Here is a 21,516-nt window from a genome sequence, read left to right as displayed (position 1 = left end):
AATGGGTTAACTTTATGATACATAAAATATAGCACAATAAAGTAATTAAAAATATACACAAAACACTGTTTTACAAGATCACATACAAATAAAAACATGCATTAAACGTATCACGATGGCTGCTTATAGGTATGCTAATGTAAGGGGAGTGAGAGTTGGGGGTATGGGGAAGTAGGAGAATTTATAATTTAAATAAATTATTCTAAATGAGAAGGGTCTGCATGAAACAATGTTTGTGAGCCATGAATGAGAATATAATCAATTCAATCCTCTGCAAATGAGGTCTTAAACAAAAATAAAACACAATAAATTTTCTTGTATTTTTAAAAGGAAAAAATTCCACTTTCCATTTCTGCAGACACCATATTAAGTCACAGAATATAAAACAATTTCAGGTAACCTAAATTTGTTGTGATTATGCTACTTAAATGCATAAATATTTGAAATGGAGCACATGGTCAATACTCCAAAACCCATTAAGTTGTAAAGCAAGAGAAATGACATACAATTAAAAAAGAAGGACAAGTACTCCCTGAATGTTGCAGGCTGGCTATTTTACTAATTCAATACACCATTAGAGGTCTAGCCCCTCTGATGAATTATAGAGACATACAACCCCAAAAAGATAATGATAAAGAAATATTAATCATTAAGAATTTAGTAATTTAAAAAACCACTTTTCCCTAAAATATACACCATGGAAACAGTCGTATAAGCAGCTCTGCCTATAAAGGGCTCTCTGGTCAAATAAGTTTAGAAATGCTGCACAGATATCCCCCCATTAATGCACTCAACAATATATTAGCATATTTAAGTCTGGAAGAAAGTCTGCAAGACTTTAAAAAACACATCTGCTTTAATGTATTAACCCACAAAATCTGTTTTTCATGTAACACTTTTATATTGAGGAACACACACTTTCAAAAGTGCTTCCTGAAACAGTATTATTTGCTCATAAATTCATCCAACAAATACCTGTTGAACACCTACCATAGGCCAGGTCTTTTCTAGGTGCTAGGATTCAGTAGTAGACAAAACATATTTCTAGCCCTCAGGAAGACTTACAGTACAGTGGATATTATTATATATTATATGTATTTTTTCTACTATGTGTATATAAGTGAAAATATTGTCAAATAAATGAGGATAAATGTCAATACTGAAAGAAACAGTGAGAAAAACAAGGCAGTATCTGAAACAATGTATTTAGACAGGATGAGTATGATGAACTTGGTTACTTATTTTCCAAACACATGGCAACTTAAAGACCAATGGTTTAGCCAAAACAACCATCAGGAGGAAATGTTTGAAATAACTGAGTACATCTACAATGGAATGTGATACAGTCATATCATTCAGGTGACTAGCATGCAAAAACAAAAAGTTAGAAAAACCTGCAAAACATTATGTATGCATAGCATCATTACATTTGTTTAAAAAATTCTCTACAAAAGGCTTTTTAATATCAATTTATTTTTATAAGAGTAGAAAATTTCCAAAAAGACACACACTTTAACAGTGGATGGTTACCTCTGGGAAACTGGAATTGATGGTCAGGGGACTTTTTTTTACCTTTATGTATTAGCTGACTTTTTAGAAATAAGAACACATAATAAAATCAAACAAGTTTTAAGACGAATTGGCCAATCAGTATTTCCAGCCAAAGCATAAGAGTTGAAGAGAAGCAGGAGTGGCAGGATTTTTTTTCTAGTTTGAGAAAATTCAACTGAAAAAGGACAAAGGATCATTGTAAACTAGTGGTTAGGAAGACACTTCAAAATGAGGAGCTTTTGAGTGATTAGGGACACAGCTTTGAAACAAGGGTTAAAAAAAGAACTGAATGGGGTTTTCTTTTGTGACAAATACATACTGACACAAATAGAAACAGGATACTTGAGAATAAAACTAAAGTACGTACCTCAAGAAAAGCAGAACAAGGACACTGACATACATAAGCATCACGCTTTAACTTCAAATATTTAATGTAGCAAATACATTTCCTTTTTCTGATTGTAAGTATTAAAACAAATTTAAAATGAAAATTACCTTTCTTATAAGGTGGTTTTCAGTGTCTGCCACATATATGATATTATTCATTATGGCTACACCCTGTGGAGAATTAAAAGTTGATTCTGAAAATATTCCATCTTTTCTTCCAGGGTTGGGTCCTAAAATAAGATAAAATTTGCCACTTAAGAAGTGATCTCAAGGTAAAACAAAACAAAACAAACTTGTATTTAATGCTGGGATTTTAATATAAAAACATGGTATGTCCATCTAAAAACTAAAATGTTCCCCAAGGAACATTTTTCTTAAGAGTGAGTTTTGCTAATGACAGGGCTCATAGTATAATTACTAGTGCACTTAAGCATAGTAGCATATAGCGAAGAAAATAATTTTAAAAGCATTCTAATTATCCATTACCTAGACTACAAAGATTTAAAAATAACTCCAATTGTTCAACAGATGAACAATTTTTAACAATTTTGAAAGATATGCTCCTTGGATAATACAATGAAAATTATGAGCCCTTTCCCTAGAAAAATACACATGGCCAAATTGTTGTAAACAATCCCAGATCCTGAGGACCACTGAAGACTCTCAGGAGTCCAAGGACCCCAGATTAAGAATCCTTCTTATCTACTATTTCACTTTGTCAGAAAGTCCTACGATATATCATACACACTGTAAGAGAGAGTGATTCTAGTCCACTTCTCAGTTTTTACAATTCATGTAGAGTTTCAAGGGTGGAGAATATAACACAATAAAATGTAACTATTATTTCCATGGCCAGCAGACAAGCCATTCAAGGCCTCTAAATCAGCAGTTCAAACTGCTTTGTGGAACTCCATTGTCCTAGGCAACCATAAAAAGGTAGTGTAACAGAGTGGCTAGAAAACAAACCCAAGGCCTGGCACAGTGGCTCACGTCTGTAATCTCAGCACTTTGGGAGGCCGAGGCAGGCAGAGCACTTGAGGTCAAGGGTTCAAGACCAGCCTAGCCAAAACAATGAAACCCCATCTCTATTAAAAATACAAAAAATTAGCCAGGCATGGTGGCAGGCACCTGTAATCCCAGCTACTTGGAAGGCTGAGGCAGGAGAAATGCTTGAACCCAGGAGGTGGAGGCTGCAGTGAGCTGAGATCATGCCACTGCACTCCAGCCTGGGCAACAGAGTGAGACTCCATCTTAAAAAAAAAGAAAACGAACTCAAGAGCCCAATAGACCTTGTCTAAATCCCAAGTCTGTCTCTTTCTAGCTGGTGATTTGGGAAAGTTCTTTGTGTCTCAGTTTTACTTCTGTAAAATGGAACTAATTACCTAACTCATAGCATTGTGCAGGCAAAAATGAGTTCATACAAGTAAAATGTTTTGAATAATGCCAGACATATAGTGTCTACTGTACCTACAATTGTTAATAATACTATTATTGTGTTGATATTGATAAGAGTTCCCTGAAAAAAAAGGGAGAGTTCTGTGGTTACATGAGATTGGAAAATATTGTGTACTATACCCCCCCATAAGGAAAATTAGGAGAGTAAAAAATTTGGGAAATATTATGATACCATCACCAATAAAAATCTGATAACATTAAAAGTGTTTCCTGAGTGTATCTGACCAAAGAATTCTTTTTTAAAAATTAAAGAATAACTGTATCAAAAGATAACAGTATTTCTAGAACTATGTTTGGGTAGTGTAGCTTGCTGCTGGTTTCTCTTTTAACAAAGAATATTCACTTACACTATTCTGAAAATCACAGAATCTATTAACTTTTAAAACCACTTAAATTCAAAGTGCTACAAAAGACACTTTTTGAGTAACAATTCAATTCTCATAACTGCCTGTCATAAATCAAAATACCAAGTAGCCAAAACAAACACCACAAAACACAATACATACTGTATCTTGGTATATTAAGAATAACATCAGGGCATAGGACCACAACTAGCTTTTTTATATTAGGAACTCAGACATTTCTACTTTATGTACTAATGCTGCATATATTACTAAAGCAGGATTGCAAAGAAATGAATTACTTTTGTCTTTGACTAACATGCTGTCAGATGTCAGCTCAGTTTAGATAAGAAAGATTAATAAGAATGTACTCAGTAGAGTTTATTATGTAGATGTAACCAAGAGGTAGTTTTAGATCTAAGACCAGGGAGATATAGAACAAAATGATCTATACTTGCATGATACTCATACTCTGCTACACCTATTTCTATTCTGGAAATAGATCCAGAAACATGTTCAAGTTCTTATGGAAGAAAGGAGAGAAAAGTAAAACTATGCAGAAATTCTAGCTTATTTATTTTATAAACTACATCTCAAGTTCATGGGGCACTGACATGATCTTTAAAAAGATACGGCTATATTTTGTTGGAAAGTGAAACATAATACTTCTACTTAAAACATCTGAAATCCAAAACGTATGTTTTCATAAGAAACAGTAAGTACAGCAGTTTAAAAAAAAAAAAAAAGATAGAATATACAAATATACCTAAAAGCTGAATTATTTCCTCTTTTTGACCTGGAGCTTTTTCAGTGTTTTTGTTTGTTTTATGAGGGAGTGAGAAGAGGTTAATTCAGACATCATATTAATTAACAAAAAATTTTTATTAGGAAATTAAGTCAATGTATATCACTTTTCTATAATTAGTTTTCATTTAGACATTTCAAATTTTATATTTACCTTGAACTTTTTTTTTACTGTAAAACACATTATATATCATAATCAGAAGCAAGTTTTACCTCCAATGCTATATTGAATTTGTCCATTCTTCCAAACGACCAAAATTCTATGATGTCCAGTGTCTGCTATTACCAATCTATTAGTAACTTGGTCTACTGTTACTTTGCCAGGAAATAGCAATGGTGAAGGTGGCAAGGAATCTTTATAGAGTTTTATTCCAATTTTATTATCTCTGATCTGCCCCCTGTCTTTGTAATACTTTAAAGCAATTGAAGTATATAAAAATAATTTATCTTTGTGTCCCTCTCCAATCAAAGAAAACAACATGTTTCCACGAGGTCCAAGTATGACTAGAGTTGGCCAGCAGGAAACTTCTAGTTCTTGCCAAAGGCTGGCATCTGCATCATTAACCATAGGGTGGGTGATGTTGTATCGAAGAACAGCACTCTTAATGTTATCCAGGACTTTTTCATTTGGAAACTTAGCCGAGTGAACACCAATAATGAGAAGACCATCTGAAAGGAAAAAATTATATGTTAAACATTATTAAATATTTAAGTTTGAATATCATCATCTACACATTAGGTTTTGGATCACAAATATTAAAAGTCCATAGATTAAAAAAAAAACAAAAAGTAGAACTAAGCTGGGATCTTCAACTGCATTTTAACACACATAAAAAACTAACAAATTTAAATCTCATAACAATCTTGATTACTACATAAAAACACACATGATCAAATTCATACGGCTATTGCAGGATTAAAACTTTTTTCTTTTATTTAGATAATGCTATAAAAATTATCTTTATTTTTTTAATAAATGTTGAAATTTTTTCTACCTATAATAAGCCCCTTTGAAATTCAGAGTTGACTATGCCTGCTTTTGGGAGGTATTTATTGTTGTATCACTGTCTTTTTTTTTTTTTAATCTAACTTTACATTACAGATTAACAGAATAAATATAAGCAAGATGTTTCCATAATATAAGGCTTTTGATTTATTTAAAATTCCTATTGTATGGTTCTTAGAACAAGCCTTTCTGTAGACAGAACTGCTGAAAACATACTTCTCTTATCTAATCAATACATTATTTCAAGAAATTAGTACCAAAAAAAAAAAAAGTGTTTGGCTGGATTCAGTGAAAAAATTCAATATTGACTACCAAAGTAGTAGAGATAATAACAGCTAAGTAACATTCAAATCTCCCAACACATCCACCAAAAACTACTCAAACCTGCAAGATGAACAAATAAAACCACACAAATCAGGAGGTATAATTTCCCAGCAGCTCATGCTTCTATTATAACTATCAATTCCGAATCAAAACACAGACATGCATGCTTGAAGACACACCCTGCTTGAAGATGGAGAAAAGTAAACCCGACCAGACAGATTGTACAGGAGGGCCAAATCTCAGAAAAGCAAATGACAGAAGATCAAATGACAGAAGAGTGAGCTGCCAATTTTATTTTCTTTTCCAATCCTTTTCCTAGCTTTGTCCTGAGAGTGGGTTCCAGTTTTGGAGCTGTATGGAGAGCCAAAACTCCAACAGAAATCCCACTGCAACTCTAGCCCAAGAAACCACATAACCTGGACAGTGTGGGAGAAACCCTGAGGAGAACAGCTGGGGAAGGCGGCTCCTTATTTCTGAGTATGAACACTCAGAAGTCTTTGTTTAACCCCTAAACTACAGTACATGGAACAGATTTTAAAAAGTGTAGCAAATGCTTGGGGAGCTGAGAACTGAATAACTGGGTTTACAGAAGGAGCGAGAGCTGATGGAAGATAAGACAGAAGTTATAATTTGAATTAAGAGGGTTGATGCCTACTAAAATAAGGCTACCAATGTTCCCTACAGGACTATAACAGAACCCAGAGTTCACATATCCATCACATTCCAATGTCCAGGATACAATCAAAAATTACCTGACATTCAAAGAAAAGAACAAGGAAATATGGTCAGTTATCAAGGTGGGGGGCAAAAAAAACAAGCAACAGATATCGATGCCAAGATAAAGCAGATGTTCGACTTACCAAAGACTTTCAAGCAACTAGATAACTATGCTCCATGAGGTAAAGAAAAACACAAATGAAGTAAAAAGACAGGAAATATAAACAGAGAAATGGAAATTATAAAAAATAACTAAAAATGTTAGAACTGAAAAATACCACAAGTTCACTGGATGATCTCATTGGCAAAAAGGACATGACAAAGAAAAGGTTAATGAACCTGAAGACAGCTCAACAGAAATTAATCCAATCTAAAGAACATAAAAAGAGAAAGAAGATTGAAAAAAAATAAACAGAACCTCAGGGACGTGTGGAACAGTTTCAAAATATCTAAATAAGTATACTGGAATCCCAGAAAAAGTGAATAAATAAGATTGGGGCAGAAAAAAATAACTGAGTAACGCCCCAACTTTCAAAATTTGATTAAATATACAAATTTAGAGAATTCAAGCTCAACACACACAAAATAAAATACATTAAAACCATGTCTAGACACATCATAAACAAACTGCTGAAAACCAAAGGCTAAACACACACACACACACACACACACACACACACACACACACACACACACAAACACATGCCTTGAAAGCAGCTGGGAAAAAAGATGCAATGAGGAATGGTTGCCTGGGGGATGTGGGTAAAGGTGGTGGGGAGGAGTGGGAAGGACTGCACACCTGTTACCTTGGGCAAGTTACTTAACCTGTTCATCTGTTTTCTCATTTGCAAAACAAGGAAAATAACAGTAAATGCCTTATAAGTCAGATGGATTAAAAGAGATCATCTGTGTAAGGCATTTAGCATAGTACCTAGTGTAGAGTAAAATTTCAACAAATTTTGCTATAATTATTTTTTAAAGTTGTAAGTACAAAGATTAATAAAAGATAAATGTAAACATTTATAAATATCAGAAGAGATTAGGAAAATAAAACAGCAAAGAAAGTGCATCATGTTGATAAACACAACAAATATAACCAAATACACATAATACTTGTACATTACCAGTCATATGAATAAATACCAATGGGCTTAACTCATTATTAAAAGAAAAAGATTTGGATAAGTTCTTTACATAAAAGATACATCTAAGAAAATGTGAATCAGAAAGACTAAAAGTAAAGGGGTAGAAAAAGATATGCAAGGCAAATGAAAGCAATAAGAATATAAGGGTTGTAGATCTCCTCCTTCCGTGTCTCTAATTTCTGGGCCAGATGAGTGTTTTGCTCCACTTCATCATCTAAACTAAAGCTTACATGGGTTTCAGTTTATCCTTGCAAGTTCTAGTTCATGTTTGCACGTTCCTTCTGGTTTGCCCTTGTTCTCTGCTACTTTATATCCATCTTTCCTTCTCAACTGCCTGACCTGCCATCAGGAGATATAATTTGCCAGTAATTACAACTTTAATTCCAAACCAAAGCACAGGAACATACGCACACACACCTCTGCTTGAAGACTGTGAAAAGTTAGTAAACTTAGGTAGGTTGCAGGAGCACACAGAAGCAACAGCCTCACATATACTAGTTAGCCATGTAGCTCCACAATAACATAAGGTCAACTACCTATAATGAATTCTCTATTAGTTCTCTCATTATTATACCCAGTTGTGCTTCTCTGATCAAACTATGACTAATATACCAAAACTCTACATCTTAGTTTTGGTGTTAGCTCTACATGTATAAAATCTCCATCCATCCATTAGCAGTTTCCCTACTCACCCATGGTTCTCTAGCTCTCCCTATAGTAGATTCACCAGAAAGGGCACATGTGCACAGTATTCTCTGAGTTTTGGGACATTCAAACTGTTTTTCTTTAACCTTGATTGATTCTTGAAGGACAAATGGTTGGATATAATCTCTTTGGTTTATGGTTTACACTCATTAAGATTCCTGAAATGTCACTCTACTGTTGCCTTGCTTTGTACATTATTTGTGAAAAGCATGGCCAGTCTAACTTACATGTCTTTGTAAGTTACGTTCTTTGTTTTTCAATGTTTAAAGTATAATAATTTTACTAGGATACTTCTTGGCCTGTTCTGGGTCAATCACCCCTGGTACCTGGTAGGCCCTTTCAATATGTAGATTCAAGGTTTCTTTTCTTTCCAGAAAGTTTTCTTGGATTCTAATTTTAGATATTTGTTCCAGTCAGCTGTTCTGATTTTCTTGAAGGTCTCCAAGTAGTCTTATGTTGGACCTCCTCTGCCTGTTTTCCAATTCAATCATTTTTTTCTCTAAACCTTTTAAACTTTTTTTTTTTTTTTTTTTTTTAGCTCATTTTCATTCTCTGGGGTTTCCCTCCCTGCTTTTAACGCCCCTTAATAAATTTTTATACAAATTTATTGTCCCTTGGTCAAATTTAGTTTTCATTTGTAATACAATTTTGAATTTGTCTTCTCTTTTCTGGATTCAATTAACACTCATTTCCCTGTTTCTTTTTTGTCCATTTCTTATTTTGAAATTTCTGATTCAAGCTGTTTTTTTTCATTATTCCTAAATGCTGACTAAGGATATTTAATCCAGTATGAAGCAAGGTGTTACAATTTTGTCAATTTTGTATCAGCATTTTAACTCTGAATTGCATTTTCAGCTTCTTTTGCAGTAGTTTTTATATAGGTGTGATCTGCTTTTTTCTATTCCTGTTCATTTTGCGAATAGGGTTCCTAGTTTGAGAGTGCCCTCTTTTGACAGTTCCCTTTTTCTGGGCAGTTTCATTTATGAATAGCATTGGTGTAAGGAGGGGTTGATATATCTTCTTTCTCTTTTGTTTCCATTAGAACCTTACCTTTTCCCTCATATACGCTTTTTTCCCTTCAGTGGCCTATCTCCAAGGGAAACCACATCTTTCTTATATAGCTGATTATCTCCCAGGAGCAATGCTTCTCTGAGGCTTCGATTCCTAGTCCTGTGCTCTTGTAAGTGCTGGTGATATGGTCTAGTATGTCCAAACCTGTGTTCAGTATTTTATACTTTGTGTTGGAGCTTCTCTTTCTGGGGGTAAGGAGACTATTCTGTTTGTGCGTTGTCTAAATACTCTGAACCACTCTACTTGTTCTCATGGAGTCTTTTAAGTCTCCCCTACACTTGTTCTTGGCATCCACAGACTTACAGCAATAGAACCTTTATGGGAATTTAGTTTATTTCTGAACTTACATCTAATGTCAAGGCCATGATATTCTCTGTCTCCTAGTATTGTGAAATGCAGGGCCAAGTGAGATTTTACTTGTTCTCCCCTTTTTTATTGTTTGGAACAGAGGGGAGGGACAGTGGGGAGATTCAAGATCAGGTGGCCACCATCCTCCTCCAAACCCAGAAGTAGCAGAGATAGATTCTTTTTAATCATTAGGTTTATTGACATATAATTACTTACACTAATCTTTCATACTTTGTTGGTTGATTAAATAAACTTAACTAAGTATAAAACCAGAAACTGGTATAAAAACAGAAGTACAGTATAAAATAGAAGTATTTCCAGTAGTATAAAAACAGAAGTACTTCCAATACGATAAAGAATAAGGAAAAAAATGCCTACCATCTCTACTATTGTTTAACAATAAATTGAGGTGGGGCATGGGGGATTAGCCAACATAATTAGACAAGTGAAATCAATTAGAGGCATAAGACTGAAAAATTTCTATATGGAGCTATAACAGTATATCAAGAAAAGTCCAGAGACTCAATTATAAAACTAAGTCAAATAATAAAAGATTCAGGGCCAGGTGCAGTGGCTCACGCCTGTAATCCCAACACTTTGGGAGGCCGAGGCTGGCTGATCACCTGAGGTCGGGAGGCCAAGACCAGCCTGTCCAACATGGAGAAACTCTGTCTCTACTAAAAATACAAAATTAGCTGGGCGTGGTGGCACATCCATGTAATCCCAGCTACTCAGGAGGCTGAGGCAGGAGAATTGCTTGAACCTGAGAGGCAAACGTTGCGGTGAACCGAGATCACGCCACTGTACTCCAGCCTGGGCAATAAGAACAAAACTCTGTCTCAAAAAAAAAAAAAAAAAAAAAAAGATGCAGGAAGCAAGAATAATTAACACATGGAAATAAATAGCCTTTATATACTCAAACAATAACCAGTTAGGGGATATAATGGCAGACAAAACTTCATATACAATAAATAGCCATATAAACATAAGATTAACCCAACTCAAAAATACATCTTAAAATTACACCAAGATACCACTTCCTATCTATTAGATTGGTAAAAATTAAAAAGTATGTCAAGACAGTTTATTGAAGCAGCATCTGAGAAAGAGGTACACTCACACACTGCTAGCAGAAATACAAACTGGTACAACTTTCCTGATGAAGAACTAGGCAATACCTAACGAAACTACATATGTACTTAACTTTGACCCAGCAATGCCACTTTTAGGAATTTATCCTTAAGTGATTCCACCAGCAAGACAAAAGCATATCTACAAGATTATTTATTGCTTATAATTGCTAAATATGGAATGATCTAAGAGCCAACACACAGGATAGGAGAGTGGCTGAATGAGTTATGGCACACATACAGCGGAGTACTATGCAGTTATTTTTAAAAGTCAAGAAGTTCTCTATGAACTGTTATGAAGTGACTCCTGGGATAAATTTTTACATGAAAAAAGCAAGTGTATAAAAATGTCTACAGTATGTCACCTTTTGTTTAAAAAAAAAGGAAATTTTAAAAAATATGGGACAGAAATGGGAAGGCAAGAACAGTTAGAAGGGATGGGTGGATAGAATGAATATCTGTTTCATCCTCACTTTGAAGACCATGTTGTCTTACACACTCAAAAACTAAGTCAACAAAGATGGGGGGGACTTAAAATGAAATACAAATAGAAAAAAATAAATCTAACGATACTTCAGATGAATAACATAATTTAATGGGGGAAGCTGAGAAGTGGGAAGGAATAGCCTAAGTAATTTCTGAATTATTTGAGAAACTAGAAGCAAAAACACCATAGTAGCAATGAGCACATCTAGTTCCCAGACCTTGGTTTCTCAATACCATTCCCTACTAAAAGGGATCAAAGCTCCTTAAAGAAATAGCTGACTCAGGGTTGGGCTGGAAAAACACAAGATACATATGGAAATATTTTGGTGTGTTTAGTAAGGAAGGGCTCAAAAAACGACAAAGAAATACCAAAAGATCACAGAAGACAGCCTGAAGGGGATCCTATTAGTCAAATCTTGGACCATTTGAATACCAAAATAAATTATCACAGTAATGATTTATAACCCAATGAATTTTAAATAAGAATCCATGAGTTAAATCTGTATACATTTTATGTACATTATATATATGTAATATTTATCATAAAGTATGTTATCATGTATCACACATTTTCCTACTGATAAATATATCCCAACATTTCCTTGAAGAAGTGATGACTGAAGTGAGATGTGAATGATGAGGTGTTAGGTGCAGAGAATGCTGAAGGAGATTCCAGAGAGAGACAACAGCACCTACAAAGAGGAAGCAGGAAGGATAGAAGAAACTGAAGAAGGTAAGTGACTAGGCACAGAGAACAATGGAGAACGTGGGACAAAATGAGAACAAACATACAGATGGGATCAGTCTTGTAAGTCATGGTAAAGATTTATATCTTTATCCTAAGAAAAATGGGAAGTTATATGGAGAATGAAGGGCAAGTCTCAAAGATATTTCAAACTAAACTCATAACCCTCTCCTCCAAATATGACCTTTTCAGTGTTTCCTGTCACTGAATGGCACCATCATCCATCCAATTATAGAAGCAAAAAACCAGTCTAGGACATCTCTATAGTAATCAATCAGCCCACTCTCATCATCCATACTTAATCCACAATCAAGTCCTATTGCTCTTATCAGCTATGACTAGTTTCAAGTTGTTATCCTATTCACAGAGAGCACAACAGCCTTGTCACAGATTTCCCATATCCATTCTTGCCCACCAAGTAGTTATCCATCCTGAAGTCACTGATCTTTTAAAAACACAAATCTGATCATGTCACCTTGTTGCAGAAAATCCTTCATTGGCTTTCAATTGTTCCTAGTATAACAAATCTCATCTCTCCAGTATCTTCTCCACACTCTTTTCCTCCTGCAGTATATTCTAGGACTTCCTTTGGTTCCTCAATAATATTATTCCTTTTGCTTTATAGGGTTGGCATACAGTGTTCCCTCTGACTGGAATGTTCTCATCTGTTCTCACCTACTAAAGCCACGCTTGTCTTTTAGAACAGAAGTTCAATTTTTACTTTCATAAGAAAGATTTCTTCCAGATTAAACTGTATAATGTCATCATAGCAGCCTATAATTTTTCCTATAGATCACTAATCAGAAATTATAAAAATATGTATGATTATTTAATTATATGCCTTCTTTTGTTAGACTATAATGCCTACTAATTACATAGGTCCCACGCATGTTTTATTATTTTCCAGTGCCTAGTACGTAAGTAGGAAACAAATGATTTAACAGGACATAAATACTGAAGGAATTTATAAATCTGTATAATAAACCATATCATATTGTCCAAATAGGAGATCTATATTGATCTACGTACAAACACAATTGCCAAATATCCACTCCCATTTTTTTCCGTAAGAACCTCAATATGCAGATTTTTCTTAAATTATTTAGCTTTTTCTGTTAATCATGCATACTGAAAAGTGGATGTAAAAGATTCTTCCCTTTATGAATCCTTTGCCAACATAGGGATCAAAATTACTCCATTTAAGAGAAAATACAGAAGAAAGGAAAGAAGAGAGGGAGACAGGAAAGAGGGAGAGAAGAGGGCAAGGAAGAAGGGAATGACGGAAGGAGAAACTATATCAAAAATTGTAACTTCCTTCTTCTCAGTGAAGTAAAACACCACCATCACCACCAATAAAAAAACCACACATACATGGTGGCTCAGGCTATTTGTAATACCAGCACTTTGAGAGGCTGAGGCGGGCAGATCACTTGAGCCCAGGAGGTCGTGGCTGCCGTGAGCTGTGATCGCACCAGTGAAATCCAGCCCAGGCAACAGAGTGAGACCTTGTCTCTGACTAACAAACCAAAAACATGATAAATATATAACTGCTTCTAAAATATTAGTAATAAAACCACTTTTTAAAATACATAATTTTAAAGCTTCAAAAGTCTTACTGAGAGACGTATACTTCTAAATGCACTCAATTACAATTGTATATACTATAGTAGAACGTGTAGTTTAATCACAGGCAATGTAAAAACCTAGTTAAATGCAAGGATTGAGACTATTTGAGGCATTTCGAAAGATGCTAAAAACAAAAACAAAAACAAAAACCTGTAATGGAGACATTCTGAGATCCAGAAGACAACCATGGCTTCACTAGACAAAAAGGATGAGAAGATGATTCCAGGCAGAGGGAACACTGTGTCAAGGTGTTAAAGCAAGAGGAACAATGATACTTAGGAACTGAAGGAAAGCCAGGGAGGCTAGAACAGCCTTGAGGAAGGATGAGAAGGGTGTGGAAAAGATGCTGGAGAGGGAAAATTTTCGTTTTTATACTAAGAACAATGGAAACATAAAAATGAAAGGATCAAAATCGCTGAACACTAAATTGGGAAATAAATGAGAAGCAAATTTGAAAGCCAATCAAACACTGATATCAGACTGTTGTCCACACTAAACATCTGAAAATGTGCCATAAATTGGCAATGTTTTCATAGTACTTTATTTAAGAACATAGAATAAATAGACAAACTACTGAATAAAGAAAATATAAAGTGTGTGCAGAAAGAGTTAACATAGTAGCCCTGACTGCTATCCTTTAAAAGGTGTGCAAACAAGATTGGCTCTTGCCTGGCTTCTGGGAGCTTAGATTTCGGGAGGGTTTTCACCATTCCTACAACTGATGAGTGGCTCACTTTGCCTAAAATGTTTGTACAAACAATACAGCTTATACTGAATACCTGCTTTCCTTCTGAGAATCTGAATTTTGAAACATGACAGCAGGCAGAAGCTGCCTAGATGACCAGCCCCCAATAAAAGCCTTGGTTATTTCTAAGCTTCTCTGGTTGGCAACATCCCAAATGTGCTGTTACAACACATTGCTGAGGAAATTAAGAGCACCTTGGGTTGACTCCACTGAAAGAAGACTCTAGAATCTTGTACCTGGTCTCCCTTCAACTCAGCCCCATGCATCTTTTCCCTTTCCTGATTCTGCTTGGTATCTTTTTGCTATAATATAGTCATGAGTACAATTATATGCTGAATCTTGTGAGTACTCCTAATGAAAACTATCAAACCTGGTGAAGGAGCCGGGGGTGGAGGCGGGGAGGGGGGCAGGCGAGGTTTGAGAACAATGACACAAAGTGAAATTATATATAGACTTATTTAAAGGCTTAGTTTTACTATAAAATTAAAAGTGCATTCTTCTAATTTTTAATAAAGTATAAAACAGAAAAAAGCATATACTATATGATAATACTAGCATTTACTCAATAGTAATATGAAATTCAGATTTTTAGAAGTCTGACTTAGTTATACATTAACATACACCTAGCAATCACATTAAAATACACAAGGCTTTCCTAATAGAAGTTTTCTTATAAAACAAAAGTGCTTTTCCTTAGATAATAGCCATTATGTTCAATTTCAGTACTATATAATAACATACCATTAATGTATACACCATAAATAAAAAACTTAGAAGTTCTCAAGTAGAAAATGGTAAAATATCACTTGCAGTTTAACATAAATATGTACTGTTATTATTAATTAATAACAATCTTAGGGCATAGTTGCTTCTTTAAAAATGTTTAAACATCAGAACAATTCATTCCTATTAAGTACGTTTTGCTTTTTGCTTTCAAACTTCTTGGCATTTGCGATTTCTCATTTGCGACTGTGAAAGTGGCACTGGCCCCTATTACAAACCTGCGTTTAAAAGCTGATTTAGAGGAAGCAAGTTGATTATGAAATTGGGCCTCTTTGAAAGTTTTGAATTAATAAACACTTCCTTATTCAGTGGAGCATTTTTGGCTTTATGGTAAAATGAGCAGAACATTTCATGGAATTTTAAATATACTGCCAAATGTCACTTCGAGAACATAAATAGCACTGCTGCAGATACATTCAGAAGTACATCAAATAGTAATGGGAGAAGATATTTAACTACAAAAAAGCAAATTCAATTTAGTGACTTAGTGACAGCTTATTGAGCTGCCATGTGATCATTTCTGGTTATGTCTGCTTTTATGAATATGAACTGAACTTATCTTCTAATCAATATAAAAATCTTTTAAGTTATCAGGATTTTCACATAGTAGCATATTACAGAAGCAATGTTTCTTTGAAATACAATGTTGAGACTACTTACAAAATATTTTTTAATGGTTAAAAGTTTATTCCACTATGTAACAAACCTGCATGTTCAGCACATGTAGCCCAGAACTTAAACTAAAAAAAAAAAAAAAAAGTCGAAGTTATATTTAAAAAAAAAAAAGAAAAGAAAGCCTCTGTGAACACTTATCACAATGGCATTCTCAACTATTTCTCGTGCTTTTCCTTTTTTCCAATATTCTTCACAAACCTGTGGCAAATTAAAGAAAAAGTTCTACGGTAATCTAAAAAAGAAATATATTCCACAAACAATATTCTAAGCCAAATACAGAAAAACACTAGTCAGTATTCTCTACCACATTAACAAGTGAGTTATTGGGCCAGCAAATCATACCCAGTAATATGCTAATAAACCAGCTCTATTATATGGTGAGAGGAACGGGGGAGGGGAGGATGAAAAGCGATTTTTAAAAACCTCTCATTTGTGGCCGGGCGCCGTGGCTCACACCTGTAATCCCAGCACTTTGTGAGGCCGAGGCAGGCGTATCACGAGGTCAGAAGATCGAGACCATCCTGGCTAACACGGTGAAACCCTGTCTCTACTAAAAATACAAAAAATTAGCTGGGCGTGGTGAGGAGCGCCTGTAGTCCCAGCTACTCGGGAGGCTGAGGTAGGAGAATCACTTGAACCCGGGAGGCGGAGCTTGCAGTGAGCTGAGATGGCGCCATTGCACTCCAGCCTGGGCGACAGAGCAAGACTCTGTCTCAAAAAAAAAAACCAAAAAACCTCTGATTTGTAGCATTTGTTGATTTCCATGGTCTAAATACTCCCACTATGGCTGATTTCAAGATTACCACTGGCTCATAAAATTTCTTACATATTTAACAAATGGCTCTCACCAGCCTACAGGAGCCAGCTCCAACACACCACTGACTGTACCCCTCCCAGTGGTGCACAATTCTGACCTTGTAAGGTTCATTTTTAAAATAGTTGTTAAAAACCCATTTGTGTGTGTGTGTGTGGTTTTTTTTTTTAGACGGAGTCTTGCTCTGTCGCAAGGCTAGAGTTCAGTGGCGCAATCTCAGCTCACTGCAATCTCTGCCTCGTGGGTTCAAGCAATTCTCTTGCCTCAGCCTCCCTAGTAGTTGGGATTACAGGGGCGTGCCACCACACCCAGCAATTTTTGTATTTCTAATAGAGACAGGGTTTCACCATGTTGGCCAGGATGGTCTCCATCTCTTGACCTCATGATCTGCCTGCCTTGGCCTCCCGAAGTGCTGGGATTATAGGCGTGAGACACCACGCCTGGCTCATTTTTGTGTTCTTATAGTTTCTTCCATAAAATTTACTATTTTAACCGTTTGTTAAGTGTACAGTTCAGGGTATTTAGTACATTCCTATTGCTGTGCGACCATTGCCATCCTCCATCTCCGGAACTCATTTCATCTCGCAAAACTGAAAATGTACCCATTAAACAATAGCTCTGCATTCTCCCCTCTTGCTAGTCACTAGCAACCACCATTTTACTTTCTGTCTCTATGATTCAGATTACTCTAAGTACCCTGTGTAAGTGAAATTATGTAGTATTTGAATTTTTATAAGTGGCATAAATTGTGAATTTTTTTTCACCTAACATAATGTCCTCAAAGTTCATCCATGTTAGAATTTCCTTCCAAGGTTGAATAACATTCCACTGTATGCACACACATTTTCCTCACCCATGATCCATCAATGGACACTTAGGTTGTTTCTAAATCTTGGCTATTGAGAATAATGCTACCAGATATAGGTCTATTCAGGTTTTCTATTTCTTCATAGTTTAGTCTTAGTAGGTTTTGTTTTCAGAAATTTGTCTACTTCATCTAGGTTATCCAATTTGTTAATGTACAATTGCTCATAGTACTCTTACAATCCTTTTTATTTCTGTAGAATCAGTAGTAATGTTCCCATTTTCATTCCTGATTTTAATAATTTGAGTCTTCTTTTTTCTTAGTGTAGCTAGCTAAAGGTCTAGGAATTTTTCTGGTACTTTTAGAGAACCAACTTTTGGTTGGTTGTACCCAAATTGATCTTTTCTATTATCTATTTTGTTTCTCCCTGCTTGAATCTTTATTTCCTTCCTTCGGTTAGCTTTGGGTTTACTGTGTTTTTCTTTTTCTAGATTCTTAAGGTGTAAAATTCTAAGATATTACACCTTAGATTTAAGATATTTCTTGTTTTTTAATATAAGCATTTATAACCATAAATTTCTTCCTTAGCCCTGTTTTCACCATGTGCCATAAGTTTTGTTACATTGTGTTCTCATTCATCTCTAAGTACTTTCTAATAATTACCTATGTGTTTTCTTCTTTGGTCCACTGGTTATTTAAGAGTGTGCTGTTTGATTTCCACAAATTTGTGAATTTTCCAATTTTCCTTTGGTTATTGTTTTCTAACTTCATCTGTGATCAGAAAAGATACTTTAATATTTATCTTTAAAAAAAAATCTATTGAAATTAACTTGTGGCATAACTAATGGTCTATCCTGGAAAATGTCCCATATGCAATCCTGTTGTTGTTGGGTAGTGTTATCTTGTTGGGGAGAGTGTCCTGTATATATTGGGTATAATTCTCCAACTACTATTGTAGAATTGTCTATTTCTCCCCTCAATTCTGTCAATTTTTGTTCATATATTTTGTCTGTTATTAAGTGCCTGTTTATAATCATTTTATCATTATAATCATATCATCTATGTATTAATTTTTTTTATTTTTTAATAAATGAGGTCTTGCTATGTTACTCAGGCTGGTCTCCAACTCCTGGCCTCAAGTGATCTTCCTGCCTCAGCCTCCTGAGTAGCTGGGATTACAGGTGAAATCTGTGCTCGGCTTGGGCTTTTTATTAGTATATAATGTCCTTCTTTGTCTCTTGTAACCTTTTTAGATTTAAAGTCCATTTTGTCTGATACTAGCATAGCCATCCCAGCTCTCTTTTAGTTACGATTTGCATACAATATCCTTTTCCATCCTTTCAATTTTAACCTGTTTGTATCTTTGGATCTAAAGTGAGTCTCTTGAAGACAACATATAGCTGGAATATGTTATTTATTCATTCTGCCAATTTCTGCCTTTCAATTAGAGGACTTAATCCATTTACATTTAAAGTAATTATTGACAAAGAGGGACTTATCTGTCATTTGGCTATTTGTTTTCTACATGCCTTAGAGCTTTTTTGTCCCTCATTTTCTACATTACTGTTTTTTTTTTTTGTTTAGTTTTTATTTTGTAGTGAAACATTTAAATTCTTTTCTTATTTCATTTTGTGTATATTCTTTCTTTCTTTTTTTTTGTGGTAACCAGAGGAATTACATTTAACATCTTAAAGTTATTACGCTCTAATTTGAATTTATGCCAGCTTCAATAACACACAAAAACTCTGCTCCTTTAACACCTCCATCCCATCCCTTTCAGTTGTTGATGGCCCCAAATTACATCTTTGTACATTATATCTCCAAATATATAAACTAATAATTACTTTAATGCATTAGTTTCTTAAATTACATAGAAAATAGGCTGGGCTCGGTGGCTCATGGCTGTAATCCCATACAGCAGTTTGAGAGGCTGAGATGGGCGAATCACGTGAGGTCAGGAGTTCAAGACTAGCCTGGCCAACATAGTAAACCCTGTCTCTACTAAAAAAAATACAAAAAGTAGCTGGGCGTGGTCACAGGCACCTGTAATCCCAGCTACTTGGGAGGCTGAGGCAGGACAATTGCTTGAGCCTGGGAGGCAGAGGTTGCAGTAGGCCGAGATGCGCCACTACACTCTAGCCTGGGGAACAGAGCAAGACTCTGTCTCAAAAAAAAAAAAAAATACATAGAAAACAAAATGGGATGTTACAATAACATTAGCTTTTAGAATAATTTTAAAAATATAGTAGTCTCTTAAATCATGTAGAAAACAAAAAGTGGAGTTAAATACCAATGTTACAATAACACTAGTTTTTATACTTGCCTATTATTTACTTTTACTGAGATCTTTATTTCTTCACTGGCTTTGAATTATTGTCTAGTGTCCTTTCATTTCAACCTGAAGGACTCCTTTAGCATTTCTTTCAGGACAGGTCTATTAATGAACTCCCTTAGCTTTTATTTATCTGGAAATGTCTCACTTTCTCTCTCACTTTGAAGGACAGTTTGCCAGTCATAGAATTCTTGGTTGACAGTTTTGTTCCTTTAGTACTTTGAATATATTGGCCCACTGCCTTCTGGCCTCCAAAGTTTCTGATGAGAAATCAGCTGATTATTGAAGATTCCTTGTATGTGATGAGTTGCTTCTCTCTTGCTTTCAAAATTCTCTCTTTGGTTTTAGGCAGTTTGATAATAATGTGTCTTGGCATGATTCTCTTTGAGTTCATCCTACTTGGAGTTCACTAAACTTCTTAGATGTTTGTGTTCATGTTTTTCATCAAATTTGGGATGTTTTCAACCATTATTTCTTCAAATATTCTCTGCCAAAATGCACATGCTGGTCTGATTGATGGTTTTCCAAGGTCCTTTAGGCTCTGTTTTCTCTTCCTCAATCTCTGTTCTGTTTGTTCCTTAATCATTTCCATTGCCTTATCTTCAGGTTCACTGATGCTTCTTTCTGCCTACTCAAATCTGTCTTCGAGTCTCTACATGGCCCCTGACCTATGAGGGTATGACTTATAATTTTTCAACTTTACGATGAGTTTATCTGGACATAATCCACTGTAAGTCAAAGAGCTCCTTAGGATTTAGGAAGTTATGATTTCTACTGAGTATCACCTTTCCACCATCAAGTCAAAATAGTTTAAGTCGAATCATCCTAAGTCAGGGACCATCTGCTGTGCTACCAAGCATTAAACACACTTTCTCAACTTCATGATATTTTCAACTTACCATGGGTTTATCAGCTGCACTATAAGTCAAGGAGCCTCTGTAGTGAGTTTCTCCTCTCCGTTAGTCCACTTTTCAGTTCCAGAATTTCTTTCTAGCTTCTATTTAGGTTTTCTATCTCTTTATTGTATTTCCATTTTCTTCATACATTGTTTTTTTAAAACTTTTTCCATATTTCCCTTTAGTTATTTGGGCATCTTTAAGACAGTGTTTTAAAGTCTTTGTCTCATAGATATGTATCAGGTATTTTTTAGAGACAATTTCTATCGGTTTATTTTTTTCCTTTGAATGGGCTGTACTTCCCTGTTCTTGAATGAGCTGTACTTCCCTGTTCTTTGTGTATGCTTTGTGATTCTTTGTTGAAACTGACAGTGAATTCTTGCTCCACTTACAAAGTATTTAGCTTTTCAGAAGCATATTTGTATATAAAAATATTTTTAATTTTTTTGTCACAGTGTGCTATAAGAACAATGTTTCCAGTAAACTAGTAGGAGATTATAAGGATCCATTCTAGGAAGTCACTGAATCTGCTTAAGGTATGGGGTTAACCATGAGTTCACCAAATAGTCTTTCAGGGGTGATCTTAGGTATGGAACTGGTAAACTTTGAGATTCTTAACTCCATG

The 21,516-nt window shown here is 35.0% G+C and overlaps 1 protein-coding gene across 2 annotated transcripts in view; it reads right to left on the bottom strand.

The window, feature by feature from the left end:
* NHLRC2 (NHL repeat containing 2) overlaps positions 1-21,516 on the bottom strand; it is a 62,512-nt gene that overhangs the window by 35,403 nt on the left and 5,593 nt on the right. For both annotated transcript variants that reach the window (XM_508046.9, XM_063782113.1), the window contains 2 exons: positions 4,752-5,207; positions 2,047-2,168 (listed from right to left, as the gene is read on the bottom strand). In XM_508046.9, the coding sequence (XP_508046.4) occupies positions 2,047-2,168; positions 4,752-5,207 (578 nt within the window). The remainder of the gene's footprint in view (positions 1-2,046; positions 2,169-4,751; positions 5,208-21,516) is intronic.

Source organism: Pan troglodytes, chromosome 8, assembly GCF_028858775.2.
Source record: "Pan troglodytes isolate AG18354 chromosome 8, NHGRI_mPanTro3-v2.0_pri, whole genome shotgun sequence".
In the NCBI taxonomy this organism is placed as follows: Eukaryota; Metazoa; Chordata; class Mammalia; order Primates; family Hominidae; genus Pan; species Pan troglodytes.
This window is presented reverse-complemented; position numbering and strand designations above follow the sequence as displayed.